Here is a 22,131-nt window from a genome sequence, read left to right as displayed (position 1 = left end):
AGAGAGCGCACACACACACACACACACACACACACACACACACACACACACACACACACAGAGTGAACACACAGAGACAGAGAGAACAAACACACACAGACAGAGAGAATGAACACACACACACACAGACACACACACACACACACATCAAAAGGTTTAAAATGACATCACCTCTCTTCTACATCTTTTAACATCTGACAGATTGTTTCTTTTTTCTACTCATGATCTTGGTAAATATGTTTGAACATGATTTCAGGTATAGTTGAACAACAAATCAGTTGCAATTTAACATGTGATTATTATTGATATGATGCCATCAGTTATTGATATTCAGTAATTGAGGCAATATCCTGCCAAAAGTTCAATAAAGTTCAATAAGGGAGGTGATGGTGGTTAAGCATTGGGCTTCAGACCAGAGAATCCTTCTTTCAAAACCCAGTCTGACTGGAAAATCACTAAGGGCTCTTGCGCAAGGTCCTTAATCCCCTAGTTGCTCCCGGTGTATAGTGAGCGCCTTGCATGACAGCACCATGTCATTGGTGTGTGTGTGTGCCTGTGTGAATGGGTGAATGTGAGGCATCATGGTAAAGTGCTTTGAGGTTCTGATGCAGATGGAAAAACGCTATATAAATGCAGTCCATTTACCATTTTATTTAACAAAGGATTATCAATGACATTCTGTTCTTTACAGTTTCATATATAAAAAATAGTTTAATCTTATAAACTATGTAAAATAAGACAGTCAAATATTTGGACTATTTAAGTTGTTGATACTGTTCACTACTGAACAAAATCTTCAGTTGTTTTTTGTTTGTTTGTTTGTTTGTTTGTTTTTTTGCTGATCACAACATTTTAAGGTCCGTGTTAAACTGTATTTGTGTGTTTAATTCATTGTGTGTTAAATTTGAGAATGTCAAAATAAAAGCGTGACCTCAAGTACCAGCAGGGAGTGGTAACATGGCGGACCAGAGTGTTGGATGAAACTGACGTTGGGTAAAGTTAACTTTTTTCTAACTGTTTCAATTAATTGTGTGTTTTCCACAGGCGCTGATTAAATAAACTACGCAGGTAAATATCTGAGTGCCAGTAAGAGAAATACTTTTTTGTTCTTATTTTCTTGAAGAATTGAAAAAGAAACTGATCCCAGACCAGCTAGCAGCTGACTTCACATTTATTATCGTAATTTATCGTTACAAATGTCTTTTTTTTTTTGGTTTAGTAACTCCACAGGTGAACGGCTACATTATGTTTTAGCAGGGGTGACTTGGTTTGATTCTGAGCCTCGAGCGAAGTTAAAATGTTTGAATTTTCGCTGGTTGTTCTGGTTTTCCTGTTAACCAGCGCAAACTAAAGATATTACAAGGTAATATCAAAGATTGACAAGGTTTCACATTTGGAAGCTTAACATTTAGACACGCCTTTGATTTTTCAAACATCTGTCACATCATGTGACGGACCTCCACATGAAAGAGGCGGAGTCCAGCGTGGGCGTGACTTAGGGCAGTTGTCATAAAATAGGCGTATCTTGTGGTCAGTTATAAAATGAGCACGTCTACCTGATGGAGGCCAACAGGAGTCGCTGTGCATGTGGTATTAAGTAAGTCTCACTTCCCCGACAGCCAAACGAAACTCTGGCCACTCAGGCAAGAGCTGGTTGCACCGACTGAACGTTCCCCCCTAAAAATCAGTCCTCCCTGCCTTCACTGCGCATGCGTCATTTCAAAGCGTCACCAGTGCCATTTCTGAGCGTTAGCAGCGGCTCACCAATTATCACCTCGTTTCTGCTAACTGCACTCCAGTCATCTGTCTCAGCAACAGATAGCTGAAGCTTTCGTACGACAACCATTTCCACATAAATTCAGCATTATTTCATAATAAAAGACGGAGGACCGATCAGAACGCCACAGCAGCACGTCTGAGTCTGACGTGCTGCTGCACCTACATCATTTCAGAGCATCAGCAGCGATTCACCGATTATTGCCATGTTTCTACTTAAAATAGCTTTGTTTCTACTTAAAACTGACTTTAGAATGATTTAAGATATTTTAATTTGTCATCTGATGGTTAATAATAACATTATTCCCTTTGATTGCTTTGGGTGTAGAGAGTCAGTCTCAGACATTTGTGAAGTGAAGGCACAGTGGACCGATTTTTAGGGGGGACTGTTCATTTGGCGATTCCGGGTTTTAGCCGACTGTTCAGAGCATCCGCCTCCCATGCCGGAGATTGTGAGTTTGCTTCTTTCCGGCGTATGCCTGACGTGACCTTGATAAATGCGGAGGGTGAAAACGATCGTAATTATAATAAACACGCCCATAAATATTCAGACTCCGCTTCAGACACACCCTCATTTTACGACATGGAAGCCAGGAAGACGGCAAAGAAAAAGAACTCCACCAATCACGACGCGTGCCAATAGAGCACCAAAAGCGGCCGTCGTATCAATTGTTTTGTAGTATATAATCAATAAAGTGTTACAGTGGTCCCTCGTTTATTGCGGGAGTTACGTCCTAAAAATAGCCCAAAATACGCGAAACCGCGACGAAGTCAGCATTATTTTTTACAATTATTATAGACGTTTTAAAGCTGTAAAACCCCTGTAAAACCACTTTATACACTTTCACAATCAGGCATGAACATTTTCTCACTTTTCTCTTGTGTGTAAACACTGTCAAAGTTCAAACCTTAGTAGGAAAAACTGTTTTCAGGCCCAAACATTTGTTTGAGAAACAAAAATAGAACGTATTCCTATAAATAATTATGATGGCATTTAGAACTAACAAATTTAATTTTAACGATCAACGAACGAGGTCGGACACATAAGAAATTAATAATAGTGACTCGCCAGTATGTCACAGATCGGGCCTCTGCGTCCTGGCGCCGCGCCTTCTCCTCTCACACCTCGCTGCAGCAGGTGTCCGTTTCCGTGTGACAGACTCAGTTATGAGTACAGTTGTTATTATCAATTTGATTGTCTAAAACGATCACACCACATAAAGTTAAGCTCAGCGCTGCTCTGGCTCCAGGCTTGACGTCTGGAGGAAAAGGTGAGCAACGCTTTCTTTGCTGTCAGCGCTGTGGCCACGGATCGTGCTCGATAGACCAGCAATCCCGCAAAAGCGGGATTTGTATTGATTATTATGTAGTATGATCAGGAAGGTGTTATTTATGTAACATATGCATTGATTTGTATAATGGCACTGTTTATCATGTTGATCATCTTCATTTCTATGTGGATTCCAGCGCTGGTTCATTTTGGTGTATAATTTACGCCACCTCTCGACCTGGTGTATATTTTCAGTGCAGCGTACGCCAACGACCACATTAATAAATGCCAAGTGGCGCAGCCGTTTTGGCGTACACCCCATATACGCTCAAATATCGCCGTACGCAACGTTGATACATGAGGCCCAATGACTCAAAACTGAATCTCGCTTGTGACAAAGCATGATAAAGCACAGCAACTCAAAACAGGATCCCACGTGTGACAAAGCACGATAAAGAACACAGACTCAAAACAGAATCTGTAATGTGTGATGAAGCACGAAAAAGGACAGCGACTCAAAAGAGAATCTGTCACATGTGACGAAGCACAAAAATGGACAGCAATTCAATCTTTTCTCTTAAATCCTGGAGCTGACAAGTCAGCGAAATAAACAGTTTTCAGACAGAGATCAACTGCTGGTCAGGAGGTTCCTGGAACTGATCAGCAGGAAGGACAAGATTCAGCTGTATGTGGACGTGTGAAGCTCACTGAGTCATTATGTGGGTTTTTGTGGAATAAGTCTGAGTCTTTGTGTCTCTCAGCATGGAGTCCAGCGGGCCGGTCGGCGGCGCTCTGTCTCCAGAATCAACGGTGACGTCTCTCCTGTGGAGTTCAGGCTTCCTGAGTAGCAGCCTGCAGATCTCAGACCGGAACTCTAGCTTCAGATACAAAAACAAGGTTCACATGTCTGGTTCTTCTTTTCTGCAGTCAGCATTCATCAGATTTTCGACATCATCTGATAAATACATAAAGCTATGATTCCAAAGGTGGACAGATCAGGTTTTTTAGTTTAAATAGAGACTAGAATGAGTCCCATACACTCTATGACTAGAGTGTATGGGACAGATAGAGGGACACACACAGACAGACAAATACACACACAGACAGACAGACAGACACACAGATCTTCCTCTTTCAGCTGCTCCCGTAAGGGGTCACCACAGAAGATCAATCATTTCCATCTCACCCTGTCCTCTGTTACCTCCTCTGTCACACCATCCACATGCATGTCCTCCCTCGGCACATCCGTACACCTCCTTTTTGGCCTCCCTCTTCTCCTCCTGCCTCGTGGTTCCATCCTCAGCATCCTTTTCCCTGTCAGTCTCAATTTATTTTCAGTTTATTTCCATTTATATAGCGCCAAATCACAACAAAGTTGCCTCAAGGCGCTTCACGTAACGCCTTGATTGGTAACGTCTAACTGTACCAACCCTGGATCCCTTCTCTGCAAATGTCTAAACCATCTCAATCTCACCTCTCTGACTTTGTCTCCAAACTGTCCCACCTGAACTGTCCCTCTGATATGTTCATTCCTAATCCTGTCCCAAGAATCCCAAAGAGAATTGCAACATCTTCAGCTCTGCCACCTCCAGCTCTGTCTCCTGTCTTTTTGTTAGTGCCACCTTCTGTAAGCTGTACAACATAGCTGGTCTCACTACTGTGTTGTAAACTTTCCCCTTCACTCTTTCAGATATTCTTCAGCCGCAGGGAGACTGTTCCACAGAGCGCATGCACGATAAGAAAAAGCTCTTTGACCTGCTGACTTCTTCTTCACCCTGGGAACACACAATAGTCCCACATCCTGCGACCGCAAAACCCGGGCTGGCATGTAGGGTTTTACCAAATCGGCCAGATAAGAAGGTGCCAGTCCATGAACAACTTTATAGGTTAATAACAAGACCTTAAAATCTGCTCTTACAGAGACAGGAAGCCAGTGCAGAGATGTCAGAATGGGTGTAATATATTCAAACCTTATACTTCGTGTCAAAAGTCTAGCAGCAGCGTTCTGAACCAACTGAAGACCCCTAATGCTGGACAGTGGTAACCCTGAAAATAGGACATTACAATAATCCAATCTAGAAGAAACAAAAGCATGAATCAGGGTCTCAGCATCAGCCATAGACAGGATGGGCCGGATCCTCGCTATATTTCACAGATAGAAAAAAGCAGTCCTGGTAATATCCCTAATATGGAGATCAAAGGACAGCGTAGGATCAAAAATTACCCCAAGATTCCTCACTTTGTCCATGTGAAGTATGACACACAAACCCAGGCTGAGCGCCAGCTGGTCAAATTGATGCTGATGTCTCGCTGGACCAAGAACCATAATTTCAGTCTTATCGGAGTTTAAAAGTAGTACGTTACTAGACATCCAGCTTCTAACTGATACAAGACAGCCCTCCAGAGATTTTCCTGCATGTCCTGCAGTACCCTCACATACTTCTCTGCCACTTCAGACTTCCTCATACAATACCACAGCTCTTCTCTTGGCATCATGTCATAAGCTTTCTCTAAATCCACAAACACACAAAGTATCTCCTTCTGGTCTTCTCCTATACCTTTCCATCAGTATTCTCAGAGTAAACATTGCATCTGTAGTGCTCTTTCTCGGCATGAAACCATATTGCTGCTCACAGATCTGCACATATTTTCTAAGCCTAGCTTCTTCTACTCTTTCCCATGATGTAATGCTGTGGCTGATCAAGTTTATGCCTCTGTAGTTACTGCAGCTCTGTACATCACCCTTGTTCTTGAAAATAAGAACCAGCACACTTCATCTCCACTCCTCAGGCATCCTCTCACTTTCCAACATTTTATTAAGCAAGCTGGTTAGAAACTCTACTGCCATCTCTCCAAGACATTTCCATTCCTTCACTGGAATGTCATCTGGACCAAATGCCAACTCTTCATCGTCTTCATAGCTGTCCTCACTTCAACATTACTTGTACTTTCTGATTTGCTCTCACCACATCATCCAGCCTTTTCTCTCTCTTATTTTCTTCATTTATCAGCTCCTCAAAATATTCCCTCCACCTTCTCAACTCGCTCTCCTCACTTGTCAGCACATTACCATCTGCATCATTTCGTACCGTAACATGCTGCACATCCTTTCCAGCTCTGTCCCTTTGTCTGGCCAAATGGTACAAGTCCTTTTCTCCTTCCTTGCTATTCAACTTGTTGAACAGCTCGCAATTTGCCTTTTCCTTAGCTTTTGCCACTTCTCTTTTCACCTTACGCTGGATCTTCTTGTACTCCCGTCTCCTTTCTTCATCTCTCCGACTATCCCAAAACCTTTTTGCCAACCTCTTTCTCCTTATGCTTTCCTGGACCTCTTCGTTCCACCACCAAGTCTCCTTGTCTTCCTTCCACTGTCCAAATGTCACAACCAGTACCTTCCTAACTGTCTCTCTCACCACATCTGCAGTACTTTTCCAGTTGTCCAAAATTGGTTCCCCGTCATCCAATGCCTCTCTCACCTGCTCACTGAATTTCACACACCAGTCTTCCTCCTTCAGACAGACACACCATTGAGAAGACAGAAGTACAGACAGAGACACAGATGGACAGACACACAGGCAAACAGAGACAGACACACAGATGAGAAAACAGAAATACAGACAGAGACACAGGCAGGCAAAACAGACAAACATACAGGCAGGCACGCACATGAGAAGACAGAAATACAATTCCAATGAAGTTGGGATGTTGTGTAAAATGGAAATAAAAACAGAATACAATGATTTGCAAATCCTCTTCAGCCTATATTCAATGGAATACACCACAAAGACAAGATATTTAGTGTTCACACTGATAAACTATTGTTTTTGTACAAATATTTGCTTATTTTGAAATGGATGCCTGCAACAAGCTTCAAAAAAGCTGAGACAGTGGTATGTTTACCACTGTTTTACATCACCTTTCCTTCTAACAACAGTCAATAAGCGTTTGGGAACTGAGGACACTAATTGTTGAAGCTTTGTAGGTGGAATTCTTTTCCATTCTTGCTTGAGGCACGACTTCAGCTGTTCAACAGTCTCCGTTGTCGTATTTTGCGGTTCATAATGCGCCACACATTTTCAATGGGCGACAGGTCTGGACTGCAGGCAGGCCAGGCTATAGTACCTGCACTCTTTTACTACGAAGCCACACTGTTGTAACGTGCAGAATGTGGCTTGGCATTGTCTTGCTGAAATAAGCAGGGACGTCCCTGAAAAAGACGTTGCTTGGATGGCAGCATGTGTTGCTCCAAAACCTAGATGTACTTTTCAGCATTGATGGTGCCATCACAGATGTGTAAGTTGCCCATGCCATGGGCACTAACACACCCCCATACCATCACAGATCCTGGCTTTTGAACTTTGCACTGGTAACAATCTGGATGGTCTTTTTCCTCTTTTGTCCGGAAGGCACGACATCCATGATTTCCAAAAACAATTTGAAATGTGGACTCATCAGACCACAGCACACTTTTCCAGTTTGCATCTGTCCATTTCAAATGAGCTTGGGCCCAGAGAAGGTGGCAGAGTTTGTGGATGTTGTTGATGCATGGCAGAGTTTTAACTTGCACTTGTAGATGTAGCGACGAACTGTCTTGACTGAAAATGGTTTTCTGAAGTGTGTTCCTGAGTTCAAGCAGTAAGATCCTTTGCGCATTGATGTCGGTTTTTAATGCAGTGCAGCCTGAGGGATTGAAGGTCACGGCCATTCATTGTTGGTTTTCGGCCTTGTCGCTTACGTGTAGAAAGTTCTCCAGATTCTCTGAATCTTCTGATAATATTATGGACTGTAGATGGAATCCCTAAATTCCTTGCAATTGAACATTGAGAAACGTTGTTAAACTATTGGACCATTTTTCCATGCAGTTGTTCACTAAGTGGTGATCCTTGCCCCATCTTTGCTTGTGAACAGCTGAGCCTTTTGGGGATGCTCCTTTTATACCCAATCATGACACTCACCTGTTTCCAATTAGGTGTTCTTTGAGCATTCATCAACTTTCCCAGTCATTTGTTGCCCCATCCCAACTTTTTTGAAATGTGTTGCAGGCATCCATTTCAAAATGAGCAAATATTTGCACAAAACAACAAAGTCTATTGGTTTGAACATTAAATATCTTGTCTTTGTGGTGTATTCAATTGAATATAGGTTGAAGAGGATTTGCAAATCATTGTAGTCTGGTTTTATTTACATTTTATACAATGTTCCAACGTCATTGGAATTGGGGTTGTACAGATAGACACACAGATGAGAAGACAAATACAGGTAACAGGCAGACAAGTGTTTTTGATCCTGGAGGAAACTGGTGTTACAGATTGAGAGAAAAATCTGTTTAGACAGTTCTCCGTGGTATTGCAAATAGTAGTATGTGCAGTTCCTACAGTTTCTCTTTAACATGAGGCTCATGAGATGCAAAACAGTATTTATTTAAAGAAATAATAAATACACAGTGGTTACTACACATAAAACCAACAGAAACACATTGTGCCGATGCTCTTCACAAGAATGGACACAGATTTTATTTATTTATTTTTTGGCCAGTAACTCTGAGACTGTAGAACTGTGACCTCAACCTCGGTCTGGTGGCTACTGAATCCTTGGTCTGGTAGCCATTTAAGCCTGGGTCTGGTGACCATTTATGCCTAGGTCTGGCTGCCATTTAAGTTGGTCTGGTCAGGTGGCCATTTAAAACTGGCTTTGGTGATCAATTAAGCCTCAGTCTGGTGACCATTTAAGCCTTGTCAGTTGGCCCTTTAACCCTGTTTAGTGGCCATTTAATCCTGTGAATGCTGGCCATGTAAGCATCAGTCTGGTGACCAATTAAGCCTGGATCTGGTGGCCATTTAATTCTTGGTGTGGTGAGGTGGCCATTTAAGCCTGGATTGGGTTTCCATTTAAGCCTCAGTCTGGTGACCATTTATCCACTTGTGTATGTATGTATAGTGAACATATAGATTAGAGATGTGGGCTTGTAACCAGAGGGTTATAGGTTAAATTCCCCAATGCAGATATGAACATGTGGAAGGTTAAAGCATTTCCATCACCAAAGTACTCTTGAGCAAGATTTTTAACACTCTGGGTGTGCAGATAAACACAGTGACATCATTGAATGTGACATAACCTCTGCCTGTGGTGGAAAACCAAACTCATTGAGGTTTTTTTTTTAAATTTGCTGATATTTCTGTTTCAATGTGGGAAACGACTTAAACACAGCAGTCAGATTTTGTTGTTTATTAAAATGGTAAAATGTTGAAATGTATCTGTCTGACTGTAGGACTACATGTCGGCCTCTGAAGCACTGGATGCCTACATTGCAGACTTTGAGGAAAGTCATCTGGTCCGTAAACCGTCTGCAGGACGTCTGGTTTTGCCAGTCGACCCACTTTCCACTGTAGCCACTCCCACAGAGAGCGTTCTCAGAAACAAAGACGGTGAGTCAAACGTCACATTGGAAGTATTTTACCTCAGTTTCTTCTTTAATCATCTTGTCTAATCATGTTTAACATTTTTTAATAGACAGAAACTTGTTGGTGATTTTTGCTTTGTGTTTTTGTTTTTTTTTATCCATAGTTCTCAGGGAGTGTTTGACAGACAGTGAACTAAATTTCATGGACCTACCTGTCAGCTTGCTCCATTACCGTGGCAACCAGGACAGACTCTCCATGACAACAGATGAGCTGCTGTCCATCCCTAACGACGGCTCAATGCCCATCACTCACACGTCTGCCTTTCTCCAAGGTGATGAATGCCATCTCTCACGTCCACCAATCACATCACAGCAAACTAGAAATGCATGAAAAAACATTCCAAAGCACGATAGTCACTCTCTGATTGGTCCTTGTCTGCTGGTCCAGGTCTCCTGGCTCAGTCCTCTTCCACATCCAGACCAGAACACACACTCTCTGATTGGCTCAGGAGCCAGGCCCTCACACAGGTGACCTCTGGGCCATGGCGGAGCAGCAGGTGTGTTGTGATGAATTCTACACAATCACAGTTCTGACCTGTGGAAGGTATGCCACACGGTTTGATGTATTTTTGTGTCCTCTGCAGGTCCCGTGCAAGACCAGGAGCCACCATGATGAAAGCGGATTCCCCGAGATCCTCAGTCAACAGGTTTAAGGTGATTATCCAGATGGTTACTATTAAATAACCGTGTCATGTGTGGCCCAGTGAGTGTCCATTCGTCTCTGTCAGGCTGCTTTCAGTCCAGCAGGAATGGAGAGCGCAGAGCCATCCTCCATGTGTCCATGTGAAAAGCCAGTTAAAGACTGTTCTGTAGGCAGCTGTGTCCACAGGTATCAGGATTGCATCCACCGCTGTGACACCACACACCTGCCAGAGTCATGGAGCAACCATGGTAGGATCACTGCCTGTGCTTGCGTAAGCTTGTTGTTATGGGGCATTACATGGATTGTTGCCTTTTGGTACTACATTCTCTTTGGATATAGTACTCATTGGAGTTGGGTTCGGGGCTATAGTACACATTGGAGTAGGGCAGTGCAGTCTTGTTTGAACCCCTGCGTGATATCGCAGGATTTGACCACATCCGGGGACAGCCGGCATGAATACGGCAAGAGACTAAAGTCTGGGTCCCACCGAATAATGAAGGACGAAGAAGAAGCCATGCATGGGTGTGTCAGCGATTATTGGAAGAATGCCCCACATTTTCATCTATCACGTATCCGCTATGAAGGTGCCTCTCTGTACCCCGCATGTGCCATGTAGCAGCCTCGAGTGAGGCACGACCGACCTGTCATTAGAGCCTCGAATGGCTTGCATCAGCCACACTAAGCCACGTAGTGCCATGATAGCGCCATTATGGCACCATGATAATGCCATGTTGGCGCACGTTTAGGCATGAGTTTGGTCCAAACCTCCAGCCCTCCCACACGTGGTCCCTTTAAAGTGTGGTTTTCAATTCACAGATTCACAGCAGCATTTAAAGATGTCCCATTTTTTAAACACAGTCCAAAAATAGACACTCCAGCACAGTTGTGCGCTGTCCCCCAGGCTGCTGTCCACCTGTAATGCACCAGACCAGCTAGACCCGAACCACAGGTTCCTGGAGAGCCGCTTCTGTGCTCCTCACTGGCTCCGCGGCTCGCTGGCTTTTCTTCTGCGGGTTTAAACACACAAAACTTTGTTTGTCCATTTATTTCTGCAAAATCGCTCTTTTGCGCACGTGCTGCTGTTGTCTTTTCATGGAGAGCTGCCACTGTGCTCTTTCCATCCGTGGCTTGCTGGTTTTATTTTTTCACTGGCTTTAAACACAGTTATTTTTACACCGTGATTCCACTTTTAACTTTGTGTTCATCAATTTATTTCTGGAAAAGCGCGCTTTTGCGCGCGATACCGTTCTGCATACAGAATGAGGTGGCCGCTTTATTATATACACCTGTGGATCATTTTCAAAAAACAAAAAATATATATATATATATATCTTTATTTCTTCTGCAGCTTACAAGCCACCGTGATACAACTTTTAACTTTGTGTTATGTCTTCAAAATCGGTCTTTTGCGCACTCTCCTCCTGTGTTGCCCCACAGCTTCTGCTCTGCTTTTAGCAGCTTCACTGGAGTTATCTTCCATGGCTTTAAACACACATCCACTTTCATGCAGTCACCCAAATTTTAACTTTGTGTTCGTCCAATATTGACTGAAAAAATCACTCTTTTGTGAGCTGGCGTTCTGCCTAAATGCTCGTTTGAAGCGTGGTGATGAGTCACTGCGTCAGTGCGCACATACAGCAGAGCTCATGTGATCCATTAACAAGCCATTAAATCAACATACTTTTAGATACAACAGACATCAACATACAACAGACATACGTTTACAGCTAGGAACTGTTTTATCAAGCTATAAAAACATTAAAAATAGTTACCTTAAGCTGTTCCACATGGAGTAGGAAAGAGAGGAAAAAAGCATCCAGATGAAACAGTCCTCTGTGATTCCAGACGTGATTAGAGGTGTTTTCAGCATCCAAGGTTTGGCAGAAAATGATTAATCCACTACAAAATAATTATTTTATATATAGTCCAGCACACAGAGCAGGTGGAATTGTGTGTGCAAGAGGAGAGCCGCTTCAAAAATAGCCTCTCAGGTCCTGCGTAGCTGCCAGGCGCACGGATAATGGGCTTTTAGCAGACTCGTAATCACGCAAATGCCTCTAAGCTGTCGCAGTAACTCATACACAAACTGCATCGTGCTGTTGTTGCTAAATTTTGAACCTCTTGAAATTAGCGCCACGCTCAGAGAGGAGCCTCGTTAACTGAAGATAATGCCTCTAAGAGCCACTCAGAGCCATGAAACTCCCACAATAGTTGACAAAACCCTCTCGTAGCAAAGAAAACATGCTGCGTGGCTCCTTCTTCATCCTTTATTATTCAGTGGGACTCAGATTTAATTCCCGGGCAGAGTGTGGGAGTGTCAGCACAAACCATTCGCCAGTCACAGAAGCAGTCGCGAAAAGTGCAGGGTTTTTTTTTTTGGTTCCCAGTGGAGAAAGGAAGATGAGGCAAATGAGAGAGGTCATGTCAGTAAGTGTTAGCCTACACAGCTAACCAGAGTAGCTGTATTCTCTCGCCTGCACAACCATCTCGACGCGTTTGAGCTCTGGGTCATAAACAAACCACAACACATGTCCACTTTCCACCACATTGCCGCTTTTGCGTCACATTTTTACTTTGTTTGCATGTAATTTGCCCAAAAACTCAGAGAAAGCACTATTTCTGTTGGGAACAGTCCTCGGATGTAGAAAAATTGCATCATATTTTACCCCTCAAAAGAGACTGCGCTGCCCAGTTGGATTTGGTTTGATAGTAGCTGTTGGAGTTGGGCTCAGGGTTATAGTAACTGTCAAATGCGGGTTCTTTTGCTACATCACAGATCTTTCACTTTTTTCATTCTCACAGGTGATCTTCCACCTGCTGCCTCCAGAACCGGTGTGCCGTCCTGGGTTGCAGAGCTGGAGAATGGTGGTGGTCCTGATCCAACAGCTGCAGATGTCGTAGAACAAGTTCACATTCATGTGATTCTTTTTTCTCTCTCTCTGATAAAGATGTGAAAAAATGTTTTATGAACAAGAAAGAATTATTAGAAACTGTCCCTTTAGTGTCAGATTATGTTGCTTTTTTCCAACTAAAGATGGAACATATGAAAATAGGTTGACTTTGTTTGTTGGAATCAGGGAGAAGATAAAAGGAAAAAAAAGTCCAGGCCCCTGAACCCAGCAGCTGTGATGGGTCCTAACATTGTTTACTTCAGCTGTTGGATTTGTCAAACATTATAGTTTTCATAACCCAGAATGGCCACGTATGACTTTCTTCCTTTCTTTTTAACCTGCAAGAAGTGTCCAAAGGTTCAGTCAGTGTATAAAGACCTGTGTCAGAGATACAGACCCTGAAAAGTGTAAACACACCTCAATCTTGATGCTGACAGGTGGACTATGCTGTTGGGGGTCATTTGGATGATTTGCTGTGGTTTGTGTATTCAGGTTGACTGTCAGCAGACTCTCAGAGACCTCAGGCTTCAGTTTGCTGAACAACTTTCTCTTCTCGCCACAGACCATACATGTCACTCCAACATCAAGTCAAGAGGTAAAACCTTTGACGCTTTAAGTCTGTCAGTTCAGTGGGACCTGAAGGTGGAGGAGTTTATAGTGTGGCTGGAACAACCGGAAGAGGGGAGCAGGAGCGTGACCCAAAAATTGTACCAAAATGTATAGGTCATGGCCCGTATCCACGAAGCAGCCTAAGTCTAAAAATAGTTCCTAGTGACGTTATTCTAAGAAAAATCTTAGAATTCCTCAAATTCTTAGACATTTCTTAGAATTTTCCCTTGGTAAGATGAAAGTTGTCCGCAAAGCACCGTAAGCCTTAAGAGAGCTCCTAAGGTGCCAAACTGGTAAGAGTAGGCAGGAGGACTTTTAAGAAGCCTAAGAGTGTCTTAAGCAGAGAAAATGGCCGAAAAGACAGAGAGGAAGCAGAAGAGATATTCTCCCTATGTAGGATGACAGTGAGTCAGTAACATGCTACAGGCATGCTACATAATTATTTTATGTTTATTTGCTGTCTTAATGTATTTATAAGTTGTTTAGGCTATTGTTATCATATACACACTAATATTTTTATTATTATCATTGTTGGTATTATTAATATTATTGTATTTTTTTATTGCATCTATTTTGTCAGTTGATTTTAAATGGACCACAATGGAAATAAATGTTTTGACATTCTTGTGTCATGCATGTATTTACAATTATATTATGTACTCAACAATGGACATACTAAAAACTCACGCACGTACGCTTTTAATATATAGATATTCAGCATGTGAATGAAGTATGTTCAAATATTTTTAAGCTCTGCAACAATTCAGTTAATTTTGCTGGGTTTCATCATCATAACAAAGTTATCCTCACGATTACACGTTTTAATGCAGTTCAGCTTATATGATGAGTTGATTTCACTGTCCATTCATGACTAGGAGGGCAGAGCATGTTTGTTTGTTTTTTTTTTGTTTTGTTTTGTTTTTCCTCCCCTTTCTGTGACAACCAATCACAGCTCTTAGAGGATTGCGTCACACCTAGCAACGGGGTCAACCCCGCTTCCTCACAAAGATAGGAGTTTCTGTCCTCTCCTTGCTCAGAGTTGCTCTCAGACACCTGCTGGCTCACTCTTAAGCTCAGATTCCTTGCCAGGAAATTTTAGGCTACGTTAGGAGCTCTTTGAGAGGACTTTGAGTTGCTTCGCAGATGCGGGCCCAGGTTTATAAGACTGGAGCTGAGACACTGGCAGTGAAGGGAGTACAGGAGATGTGTGGAGTTACCATGCTGGACAGAAAAAGAAATGAAAGAAATGGAGGATAAACAAAAGCTGGAGAAACATCTAAGACAGTCCAGGGAAGAAAGGTTAGGCAGTTTGGACATGAGATGACAAAGATGATAAGTTATCTTTGACTGCTTCAGGTGGATCAGCTGAGGATCTGCTGCTCAGCCCGTCCATCTCACTGTAAGAATCATGAACACTTCATCTCCCGACATGTTGAGTCTCTTTATTCTTGCTGATGATGTCATCATTGTGCAGTGACTCTGCAGCAACAACAGGGGGTGCCACAGACACAGTGACATGCTTTGACCAGGTGGGTTGTTTTCAACTTGAGCTTCAAAGTCAAACTTCTAGAATGTTGAATATGAAAAGTTTTGTCATCCTTCTGTTCGCCATGACACAATGTGTACAAAACCTGATGTTTAACCCTCTGGGGCCGACGCCGTCGTATACGACGGCTGAGTACAAGTTTTACTAAATTATAAATAACTTTTTAAAGATATGACATAGAAACTTACTTTTTTTGTTGTTGTTGTTTTGCTGTAACGTTAACTCCGCAGACTTTCGAGCCAGCCGTCCACCATCTTTGTACTCCTCATAGAAGCTGTGTGATGACGTGCGCAATGCGAGTGTCCAATCGGAATTGGTTCACCATCACATGGTTTTCCAATATCCAATCGTAGGGCAGAGCAGTCTCACATGGTAGACCAAAGATCATTTGTAGAAGAATTGTGTTATTCTTTGGCATGTGAATGCTGTCTGAATAGCCCTCTGGCTGCTGGCTCCATGTGTAAAAGTGCAGCGTTGTGCATATGAATGAAGGAGATCAGCGTAAGAGGGCCTCATACAACCTCATGTGGTCGACCAAAGAGTGTCACTGAGAGAAATGATTCACTACTTGGCCAGGGAATATTGTTGAATAAGCCTCTCTCGCTGTCACTTGTAAAGTGACGTTTACGCATTTGAATGAGGTGGTGGGGGGTGTTAACAGGGCCTCAAACTGTGAAGAGAAGCTGTTTTCAAACTCCATGGAAATAAAAAGTTTGTGTTGTATGCCTTTGTGTAATAGCAGACAGAAATTGCTTTGAGATGTGGCATAAAGACAAACAAAATGCATAGACCATTTTGTATATATTGTTCAAAATGTGCATTTGGATATGTTAATTCAGAGTAAAGCCCCTTTCACACATGCATAGAGTTGCATTGTGCTGCATATGTAGTCTGCAGGAATAACTGTGTATGTTGGACGCGTGATACAGACTGCCTGCACATGTAGATGGACTTAATACATTGGAATAAGTCAGAATACATTATTTCCAGGAGTTAATGAACATTAACGTGCCACAATTGTGAGAGAACTTAAGGAGGTGAAGTGAATGTGGAAGCTTGGCCCGCCGCTTTAGTGGTTTTGAAGCTTCACTGCCAGCAAAGTTCAGCGAGATGAATAAAATCTAGCAATTCAGTTATGTACTGATAAAAAACCTAAAAGGATTTTTCGCCCTGGCATAGGGTTGTCTACAATTGCAAAGGCATGGTGTACAGCAGCACAGTGTTGCGTAGACTTGCATACAGTAGTGGAGTGTTGTGTAGACTTGCGTAGAGCACTGCGCCCGCCAAAAGTACACCAAAAAATTCAGCGTTAAATTTTTTGGGTCCATTTCGCGGAGCCCATTGCATCCCTCAGTGTACTGCCACATAGGACTGCATAAGCTCAGCGTAGTTGGTATGCCGCATTATACAACTCTACGTTGGCCTGGTGTGAAAGGGGCTTCAGTGGAAAACCTAGATTATTGGTTCAAAAAAACACCAGGCTAGGTGAGTAACCATGGGAACATATGCTCTGAACATATCTTGCAATGGGTCAGGTTATGTTTAGTAAATGTTGGGAGGGGAGGGGGGGGGTCTGCTTTGTCAGTGGTACACACTGGCGTGTGGTCTCTTCTTCTTCATCCTGTTGTTAGTGTTAATAATCACACTGGCTGAAGTCACCAACTTGCAGCTGGTTGAGGGTTTCATGCTGATGGAGGTTCAGTACAAAGTTTTTTATTTTATTTCAGTGACTTGGCATACTTGATTTGCTTTGTCCTCTACTACTCAGAGTTGAGGCTTAATGCCGAGCTGGGTTGATCATGTGGTGTTTACCGTCTGCTTGCTAATAACTCAGCGTTTGTCAGCATCACTAACTATTCTGTGTTTACGTTCTGTTTTCAGGCAACAATTTTGGAATAACATAGAAAATACAACATTAATTCAAACTTACAACATATAAAAAAAAAAAATGCTGCCTCAGCGTTGTTGTGTGCTGATAATCATCTCTGTTTCAGTCCTTTATGTGTGTGTGTTTAGCTGCTGTGGGTTGTGACCTCTGACCTTATGTAAAATATGGAAGTGGGTCTTTAGTTTAAAGATGGGCCACCCCTGTTCTGCAGGATTTGCTGGACAGGTTTCCTGGTTAAAGTGGATTTTAAACTGTGTTATTATAGTGCCCCCTGTGTCTGCTCTTTGACTCAGGCCAAAAACAGTCCACTCTGGGGAAACACCCATCAACCAGGTCCAATGGAGGTTCTGAAACAAATCCTGTTCAGACTGCAGGCTGTGGAGGTCCAGCTGGAGCAACAGCAGCACCATCAGCAACAACAGTCATCAGCTTCAAACTTGAAGCCGAGGTTATCAGAAGAAGCTCCAGAGAGACCGGTACATCCAGTCAGTAAAAACCCAAGTCGAATTGAATCTAAACTCAAGTCCACCTGAGTCTGAACCCAAGACATTATTCGGCCTCACTATGCTAAATATTGTTATTGGCACTGTCCACACGTGTTTTCAAAAAGCCATAGATGAGTCCTTCTGGAGAAACCTGTCCTTGATCCTGGATTATTGGGTAGTTATCAACCAGGGTCAAATCTGCCTTTCAAAAACTCTTGAAAAAGTAGTTTTACAACAACATTTGTCCTACTTCTCTGATAATAATCTTTCTGTGCCATGACAGTCTGCATTTACAATGTGTCATGCTACAGAAACAACAGTAGCTAAGGTAGTGAATGTGTTCCAGAGGCTGAAAATGAAGCTTTTACTTGATGATCTAACCTTCTAATTGCTGTGGAGTCAGATATCACTTCAGCCCAGTTCTTAGTGCAGCTTTTGATGGATGGACTGCATTTATATAGCACTTTTCCATCTATGTCAGAAGTTCAATGCACTTTACAGTAATGCCTCACATTCACACATACTCACACACCGATGTCAGGGTGCTGCCACGCAATGTGCTCACTACACACCAGGACCAACTTTGGGATTAAGGTTTTGGCCAAGGGCCCTTAATGATTTTCCCGGTCAGACAGATTTGAACTGAGGATCCTCTTGTCTCAAGCCCACTGCCTGACACATCTCTAGACCATGTTTTTCAGTGGCAGGAAATGAGAAACTAGGCAGGATTGAGGGAACAATGTACAGAGACATCCTGGATGAAAACCTGCTCCAGAGCGCTCTTGACCTCAGACTGGGGAGACGGTTCATCTTTTAGCAGGACAATGACCCTAAACACACAGCCAAGATATCAAAGGAGTGGCTTCAGGACAACTCTGAATGTCCTTGAGTGGCACAGCCAGAGTCCAGACCTGAATCAGATTGAACATCTCTGGAGACATCTGATAATGGCTGTTTAGCGACACTGCCTATCCAACCTGATGGAGCTTGAGGGGTACTGCAAAGAGGAATGGGTAAAACTGCCCAAAGATAGGTGCACCAAGCTTGTGGCATCATATTCAAGAAGACTTGAAGCTGTAATTGCTGCCAAAGCACCAACAAAGTATTGGGCAAAGGGTGTGAATACTTATGTACATGTGATTTCTTAGTTTTTTATTTTTACTAAATTTGCAAATTTTAAAAATGAAAAAAATTTTTTCATGTTGTCATTTTGTCAGAATTTTGAGGGAAAACATTAATTTACTCCATTTTGGAATAAGGCTGTAACAAAATGTGGAAAAGGTGAAGCGCTGTGAATACTGTCTGGATGCATCGTACCTCAGGCGTCTGTTTTGGGACCTTTTTTTTTTTTTTTCACTTTATGTACATAGCATTCTTGAACAAATAGTATGACGCTATGGAGTCGATTTCCACCATTATGTTGATGACAGTTTTATGTGCCCATAGCAAAGCAAACCTCAGCCTTGGTCTAAAGCCAGGCTGGACTTAAACTAAACCCAAGTTGGACTTGAGATGATGCAGGTTTTCGATAGGACCTTAGAGGGTAGGAGTTGCAGATATGACTGGAGCTCATGAAAACCATCACCTTCTTCACCCTTTCATGAACCACCTTTAGACTAATCCTAATGCTGAGTTGGTCTAAGTCTAAGCTTCCTGTGTTCCATGTGAAAATGATCCTGAATCAGAGTGAACATGCTTCACTTCTCAGCTAAACAAGTGTGAGTCCAAATCTAAACTTAACCATCTCTATTTCTACATCTGGAGCTGTCAGTCAGGACAATGTGTCTAAATCTCTGCTGCTGTTTTATTTACTTGTTGGCAGTGACACAGTCTGCTTTGCTATCCCACAATGCACTTGGTCCTGTGCTTGTCTGCAGGATATCTTTAATGAATGATGGTTGTTTTTGTGTTTCAGGAGGCTGAAAATGAAGCAGAGTTTTTACCTGATCAACCAACACTGCACAGGTACACGAAAAAGGATCCACCGGTTATCAAGTACAAACTTCTGGAACAATTTAATGTGAGTCTGGACTTTAGGTGGTCCTGCAGCCTGCAGAGAACTTCCTTTTGGTGGTTGGTTGCTGAATTAAGGGAAGGGTCATGTGGAAATGTAGTCCATTTAGCCTGGTATATGGATATCCGGATCTCTGATCTAATGTAGGACTGATAAATGGTAATGGACTGCATTTATATAGCGCTTTTCCATCTGCATCAGACGCTCAAAGCGCTTTACAATTTTGCCTCACATTCACCCCGATGTCAGGGTGCTGCCATACAAGGTGCTCACTACACACCGGGAGCAATAGGGGATTAAAGGCCTTGCCCAAGGGCCCTTAGTGATTTTCCAGTCAGGCGGGGATTTGAACTCATGATCTTCTGGACTCAAGCCCAACACCTTAACCACTAGACCATCACCTCCCCTGATGAGTGTATCTTTCCTCACAGATGTGGTAACCATGGTGACAGTGGTTCAATGCCAGTGGTGTAGATTCTAACTCTGTGAGTACTTGTAGAATGTAAGTGTGAATATCAGCAGTCCTTCTTTGCAGTCTGTGTTGATTTTCACAGAGCCTTTGATTAATTTGACTGGGCTGCTCTCTGGGACATTCTGAGAATTCACAAAATCACCAAGTTACAGCACATCATAGCCAACCTGAAACTGATACTATGAGTGCTGTACGGCGTGGAGGCAGTGAAACTGGTTTTGCCACAATATATTCTGGTGTTCCTCAGGGATGTCTTCTGGCTCCTACACTGTTAAGTGCTTGCACGGACTGGGTGTTGGACATGGTGCTGGGTTGAATTGTGGAAACTGGTGTTTTCTGTGTTTTGATACCCTGATTGCAGCACTTGAGAGGCTGAGTGAGTAGTCAGATAGTCTGAGTTTGTGATTGTCCTGGATCAAGTCTAAGGTCCAGGCTTTGACTTCATAGACTCGGCCATCAGAAGCGTATCTGTCAGCAGTGACGTTCATGTTGCGAGGTTAGATCTTCTGGAGGACTCTGGACGAACGCCTCCACTTTAACCATGACTGATTTTCTTTTTTTTTTTTCTTTTTTTTTTTCCCCCCGCATCCATTATTGTCACACACAGTTAATATGATGTAACGGGTTTTGTTGTACGAAGCTTCGTTGTTGTTAGGTAACAAGCTTTTCAGAGTTAAACTGATCCTTGTTTCATTTAAAAGTCTTGTGTGGTTTCAAAGCGTTGATTAAATGTTGGTGTGGAGAACATTCCATGATTGACCTTGAAGTTGTCACTTTATGATCCTTTGACCTTTTGTGTTGTCAGAGCTCTGCGTCAGCTGAGCCCCCCGAAGCCGCTACTGGACGAGATGAGAGACAGAGAGGTCGACGAGGACGGTGGCCGATACTCATCTTCATCCACCGACAGACTCGATGTTGTTCCACCAACTGACAGACTGAAACACAGACCTGCCACAAAACAGTCTACAGCCACATACCGTACTGTGCAACAGCATTAAGCACCCTGCTGCTTCTCCAGAAGAGAGAGAGAGAGTGTGTGTCTATGTGTGTGTGCATGCGCGCGAGCGACAACACAGTTTTAGCGGTGCCATCCCGTCTGTTGTTTTCTATAGACTGCTGTGGAACACCAGGAGTAAACTCGATGTGTCATGAAGGATATCCAGCACAAAATTTGTGCCAAATCCCAATGTGGATCTGTACCATAATCAGTAAGCCAGAGCAACTGGAGGTAGCCAAAGACTTTCTAAATGTTAATCATTTTTAATAGATGTTCATGAAGTTTATGTATTAGTGTATCTTCAGGTGATTTTGTTGGTTTGCCTGAATTCAAAGACGAGAAACGATAATAGTTAATAATGAAATGATCAACACGGCACAGATTAGGGGTCGTCACACCGTGTTTGTTTTCTTCATTCTTTATGCTAAATTATGCAATAGAATTTTTTTTTTTTGTTAATGATTTTAAAATTCTGCCCAAGACTTTTGTACAGTCCAGATTATATTTGAACACTGACAGAATTTATTTTAGCTCAGAATTGTTTCATGCTAAACTATTCCGAGGACACACCCACGTCACCTGGCTGCGGTTGATTGGACGGTGACTCTGCCTGGATGATCACCGGTCTGGGCCCAAAGTGGTTCTATGGGCAGCACCAGAAAATCATATTGGACCTCAGTGTTAAAGCTGGCTGCCTGCATTTGTTATCAGTTATAATTATGTTGTGATATAAATGACTACAATAAAAAAAAAAAGGAGTTCATATATGTGGACTAAGTTAACTAATGTAGACTGCTGTCAAAAAAGTCTGACAGTTTCTAGTTTACGCAGGAATGGAACAAAGGCATCACACCATGATGGTCCAGTTCTACACACGTCCATTCTGTCACAAGGAGGTTTAGTGCCACCAGTAAGCAGGATGTCCACAGACCGCATCGTCTGCTTATTACAACTGAATGAATGTGCTGATCTTTGTGCACTGTTGTACATTTGGTTGTGTTTTGAAATTCTGGTGGATTGACTGAGTTGTATTCTTCGTGCACATTTCTTCTGCATTGTTGAGTATATATGTATACTGTA

At 42.7% G+C, this 22,131-nt stretch overlaps 1 protein-coding gene across 6 annotated transcripts; it reads left to right on the top strand.

Annotated features, from left to right (window-relative positions):
• Positions 1–931: 931 nt before the first annotated feature.
• On the top strand, positions 932–21,781 carry c17h18orf54 (chromosome 17 C18orf54 homolog). Of its 6 annotated transcripts, none has more exons than XM_034191965.1 (14): positions 932–993; positions 3,808–3,943; positions 9,315–9,471; positions 9,611–9,778; positions 9,895–10,003; positions 10,091–10,160; positions 10,235–10,397; positions 12,952–13,067; positions 13,533–13,635; positions 15,006–15,048; positions 15,124–15,178; positions 17,377–17,559; positions 19,484–19,533; positions 20,860–21,781. In XM_034191965.1, the coding sequence occupies exons 2-14, from the start codon at positions 3,809–3,811 to the stop codon at positions 21,050–21,052; spliced, it is 1,545 nt and encodes a 514-aa protein (XP_034047856.1). In that variant the 5' UTR covers positions 932–993; position 3,808; the 3' UTR covers positions 21,053–21,781. The 6 variants fall into 6 exon arrangements, with proteins under 6 accessions (XP_034047856.1, XP_034047858.1, XP_034047855.1 ...); XM_034191967.1 differs by having other exon boundaries at positions 19,484–19,588; XM_034191964.1 differs by having other exon boundaries at positions 17,377–17,568.
• Positions 21,782–22,131: the final 350 nt, after the last annotated feature.

The sequence above is a fragment of the Thalassophryne amazonica genome, chromosome 17 (genome assembly GCF_902500255.1).
Source record: "Thalassophryne amazonica chromosome 17, fThaAma1.1, whole genome shotgun sequence".
Lineage (NCBI taxonomy): Eukaryota > Metazoa > Chordata > Actinopteri > Batrachoidiformes > Batrachoididae > Thalassophryne > Thalassophryne amazonica.
This window is presented reverse-complemented; position numbering and strand designations above follow the sequence as displayed.